This window comes from Elephantulus edwardii, unplaced genomic scaffold (genome assembly GCF_000299155.1).
Source record: "Elephantulus edwardii isolate Elephantulus edwardi_28Jun2011 unplaced genomic scaffold, EleEdw1.0 scaffold00005, whole genome shotgun sequence".
In the NCBI taxonomy this organism is placed as follows: Eukaryota; Metazoa; Chordata; class Mammalia; order Macroscelidea; family Macroscelididae; genus Elephantulus; species Elephantulus edwardii.
In genome coordinates, this window is record NW_006399755.1 from 15413311 (window position 1) to 15417959 (window position 4649).

At 37.7% G+C, this 4649-nt stretch overlaps 1 protein-coding gene across 1 annotated transcript in view; it reads right to left on the reverse strand.

The window, feature by feature from the left end:
- The window catches only part of C8B (complement component 8, beta polypeptide), a 73038-nt gene that overhangs the window by 39823 nt on the left and 28566 nt on the right, over positions 1–4649 (reverse strand). Inside the window, exon 5 of the mRNA XM_006879728.1 lies at positions 2685–2817. Within this exon, the coding sequence (XP_006879790.1) occupies positions 2685–2817 (133 nt within the window). The remainder of the gene's footprint in view (positions 1–2684; positions 2818–4649) is intronic.

The window sequence follows — 4649 nt, forward strand, 5'->3', positions numbered from 1 at the left end:
TGGCTGTTGGTGCCAAGAGTGTTGACCGTGGAGCCGAGCAAACTGAAGCTGTGAACAATCTCAATCTCTTCGCCATCCATCCTGATGCTTCCAATTGGTCCAGTGGTGAAAATTTTTGTCTTCTTGACATTGAGCCTCAGTCCATACTGAAGGCTGCAGTCCTTGGCCCTCTGAAGCAAGTACATGAGGCCCTCCTCAGTTTCAGCAAGGATACAACCCTGATATTAATCTTTCTTATTAATCTCTCTTATTAAACCATATAGTGTTCCCTTTGGAAGTAGGAGTGGTACCCACTTCCTAAAAACATGCCTCTGGAAACTCTATGAATTTTGATAAATGACAATAGTTACCGAAAGGCTTCAGGCCTTTTGCTCATAGGATCGTTATGAGTCGTGCTTAACTCAACAGCAATCAACAACAACAACAGTGTTCCCTGGCTTGGTTCACAAAACAGCTTCTAGATATAGGTTTTGCAAGAGCACAATGAAATGTTCTGGGATTCCCAATATTTTCAATATTAATCATAATTTGTTATGATCCACACAGTCAAATGCTTTTGCATAGTCAATAAAGCACAAATAGACATGCTTTCTTTTAAGCCAGGATCTATATGACATCAGCAATGATATCCCTAGTGCTATAGCCTCTTCTAAATCAGCTTAAACTTCTGGCAGTTCTCTATCTATGTACTGTTCTAGCCAATTTTTAATGATCTTAAGTAATATTTTGCTTGCATGTGATATTAATGATAATGTTCGACAATGTCAACAATCTGTTTTATCACCTTTCTTGAGAATGGGAATAAATACAGGTCTCTTCCCATCAGTTTGCCAAGCAGCTGTCCTCCAAATTTCCTGGCATAGTCTGGTAAGCACATCCAAGGCTGCATCTGTCATTTGAAACATATCAATTTGTATCCCATTGATTCCTGGGGCCTTATTTTTTGCTGATGCCTTCAGTGTCATTTGAACTCCTTTCTTCATTAGCATTGGCTTTTGATCATAGGGTACTTCCCACAATATTTCTGGTGCTCAATATCTTGTGCATCAGGAAAGTATACATTTATGAGTATATAAAAATGACCTCTCTGAATACTTCTCCAACTGCTCTGGATTCCTGTACTCCCCATAAGACAGCACAACTCCTTAGGAGTCATGGGTCAGATTGTAGTTTGGAGAAGGTTCCCTAAGGTTGACAATGACATTGCGATTTTCTTATGGGATAATCTTGGATAAATGAAACAACATGTAGATTATTCTGTTTATTCATCTATAAAATGGAACAGATAATGGTTCCTATTAATAAATTTAGTCGGACCCCAAGGACTCAACAAATAAATTGTTAGAGTTAGTAAACCAATTTCGTATAGTGGCAGGACACAAGATCAATATACAAAAGCCAGTGAGATTCCTTTACAGTAATAGAGGAAACAGAGAATGAAAATAAGACAGCAATACCATTTATAACAGCCAACCACAAATTGAGATATTTAGAAATAAAACTCACTAGAGACCCAAAAGACCATTACAAAGAAAACTACAGAATATTTCTGAGAAAACCAATAAAATACCTAAATAAACTGGAAAATGTTCCCTGTTTGAGTAGAAAGACTCGCTATAGTGGAAATGACAATCCTAGCAAGCGTAATCTATATGTTTAATGCAATCCTAATACAGATATCAAATTCATTTTTCAAAGAGAAAGAAAAGGCAATTGGAAAGTTTATTTGGAGAGGAAAGAAATGTGGGTTATATAGTAATATAACTCACTCATTGTCATGGAGTCAGAATATACTCATAACTGACACCACTACCCCCAGCAGGCTTTTAGAGGCTATAAAAAATTGCATGGAAACCTGCCCATTTTTCTCTCATGGAGCTTCTAGTAAATTCAAATCACTTGCCTTTAAGTTTGCAGCTCAACTCCTTATACTAGTATGTTAATGTTGTTATATACCATCAAGTCAGAACTAACTCATATCTGAACCTCCACTGGACTTTCAGAGACCATAAATAGCACAGGAAGAGACTGCCTATCTTTCTCCTGATGAGTAGCTGGTGGATTCAAGTCACATGGCTTTGGGTTGGTAGCACAACTCTTTACCATTAAGCCCCTAGAACTCCTTACAGTAGTATAGTGAAATCTACTCTCTATAAAATTTGATTTGAAGCTTATGTGTTAATCATAATACAACCTTCCACTGAGAGAACATTTTATAGTTTACAATGCTAAGAACAATGCCTGGTTCTAGTTGACAAGAACCTGGTAGTAATAAGAACAATGGTACAATACTGAGTTAAAATTTCTGAGAACTAAAACAAAACAAAACAAAACAAAAATTTCTGAGAACTCATCAGGTTCTGTGCTAAGCATAGTAGTATCTTACTAAATCATCTGAAATTGCACTTTTCTCCCCATAACAACCATTATATTATTACTATATTATTATAACTGCAACTACAGCTATTTTATTATTAAACTGTATCACTACTGTTACTAAATACAGTATTTCATTCTCACCACTGTATTTTGTGGAAGAGTCCACTCATTTTGCATATGAAGAAACATAAGCTTAAAGGGAAAAAGTCATTTTTGTCCCAGTTCACACAGCTTACAACAATCCATGTCGGCTAACTCCCGGCTCCATGCTCCCTCCACAGTCCACAGCCCTGGCTGGTCCTTACCTGTGGGCTGTAGCTTTCCACATTATATGGCTTTCTGAACTTCGTGTTGAGGATGTAATGGGGGGAACATCCGCCAGAGTAATATCTGTGATCTAGAACAGAGGCTTCGAAACTGTTTGTAAATAAATTTAATCTGTAAAAAAAAAAAAAAAATCCCAGAAAGGGTGAAGAGAGTAGGTTTTTATGTTTCTTATTCTCAGACAGCGACCTTTGTGAGTGAAACCAAACCTCTTTCGCACAACATTTTAGGCCCAGAATACTCGGTCACAAACCAACTTTCATGCTCCCAACTGTAATCCTATTCCCTATTTCCAAGCCATTTAAAAAAGTTTGTTTTCCCTCAGATTTGCTTTGTTCCTTCTTCTGTGTATAAGTGTTGTTCCCTGTGCTCAGAATATCATTTTAACTCTTAATTCATTTTATTTCCTTCTTGTTTTTTCAAGATTGAGCCTTCACTCTTGAGGGAAGTTACAGGAAGCCTTCACTGATATCTTTCAGGCTTACAACTCCAACCTACACTTTTTTAAAGACCTTCTCATACCCTGCACTTACTCTTCATTTATTTATTATGCTATGCTATTTTAAGAGTATCCATTCTTTCTACTAGAGAAGATCAGAAAGATGTTTACTTGTATTTAATTGATTTTGCAAAGGTATTTGATTATGTGTATCATAACATTGATAATGTTATGGATAACATTGAGAAGAATGAGAATCCAGAACATTTGAAAACTAAGGTGTACCTGTTTCATTCCATGGGTTTCTCAATTGCCTGCTATACATCAAAGAGCTGGACAATGAATAAAGATGACAGACCACATTATGCTTTTGAGTTGCGGTGCTAGATAAGAGTATTGAGTATCCCATGGACTGTCAAAAGAACAAACACATCTGTCTTGGGAAATGTGTCACCAAAGTGCTCCTTGGAGGCAAAGATGGCAAAGTTTTATCTTTCATACTATGGACACATTGCCAGGTGAGGCTATTCCTTGAGAAGGGGTGTTATGCTTGGAAAGATGGAGGGTCAGCAAAGGAGAGGAAGATGCCAAACAAGGTGGATCAACACAATGACTTCAGCAATGGGCTCCACTATGTCAGAGAGAGAATGATGGTACAGGATAGGGTAGGTTTCAGGTCTGTTGTTCATAAGGTTGCTATTAATCTTACTTGACAGCACCTAACAATAACAACAACATCACAAAAAGTATTCAAAAAAATGACTGCTTACTGAGGGCCCATGTGGTGACAGACACTAATGGATATATTGCATGCCTCATGTCATTTATTGTCCCTGAAGTCCTGAGCTGTAAGCATCATTACATCTGTGTTAGAGAGAAGGGAGATCCAGCTGTTTCTTCTCGTTGCCTCATGAGGAATCCTGCCATTCCTGACCAGTTACTAAGACTTACAGTTCTCTGTGTGTTGAACAGCACTATCCTTTTAGCTTTCACCCATTAGCCTTGGTTCTCTTTCTACCCAGAATTGTCTTCTGCCCTCATTCCCATGATAATCTTTAACAGATCATCATAATATAGGTTAATATTATTATAAAGATTGGTAGTTTGAGCCTACCCAAAGGTATTTCAGAAGAGAGATCTGGCAATCTACTTAAAAAAAAATAAGTAAAAATCAGTCCTTACAAAGTTTTAATTACAAAGAGTATTAATCATTTGCACCAATACAGCCATATGTTGTTGTTATTGTTGTGTACCATTGAGTCAGAACCGACACACAGTTAACCCTCTAGCAAGTTTTCAGAGGCAGTTAATCACACGGGAAGAGATTGCCCATCTTTCTCCCACAGAGCAGCTAGTGGATTTGAACTGCAAGCCTTTGGGATTGCAGTCATATGTTGTTGTTGTTGTTGTTGTTGTTGTTGTTGTTGTTATGTGCCGTCAAGTAGCCTGCGACTCATAGCGACCCTATGTACAACAGCCCTAAACTCCGCTCTGTCCTGTGCCAATC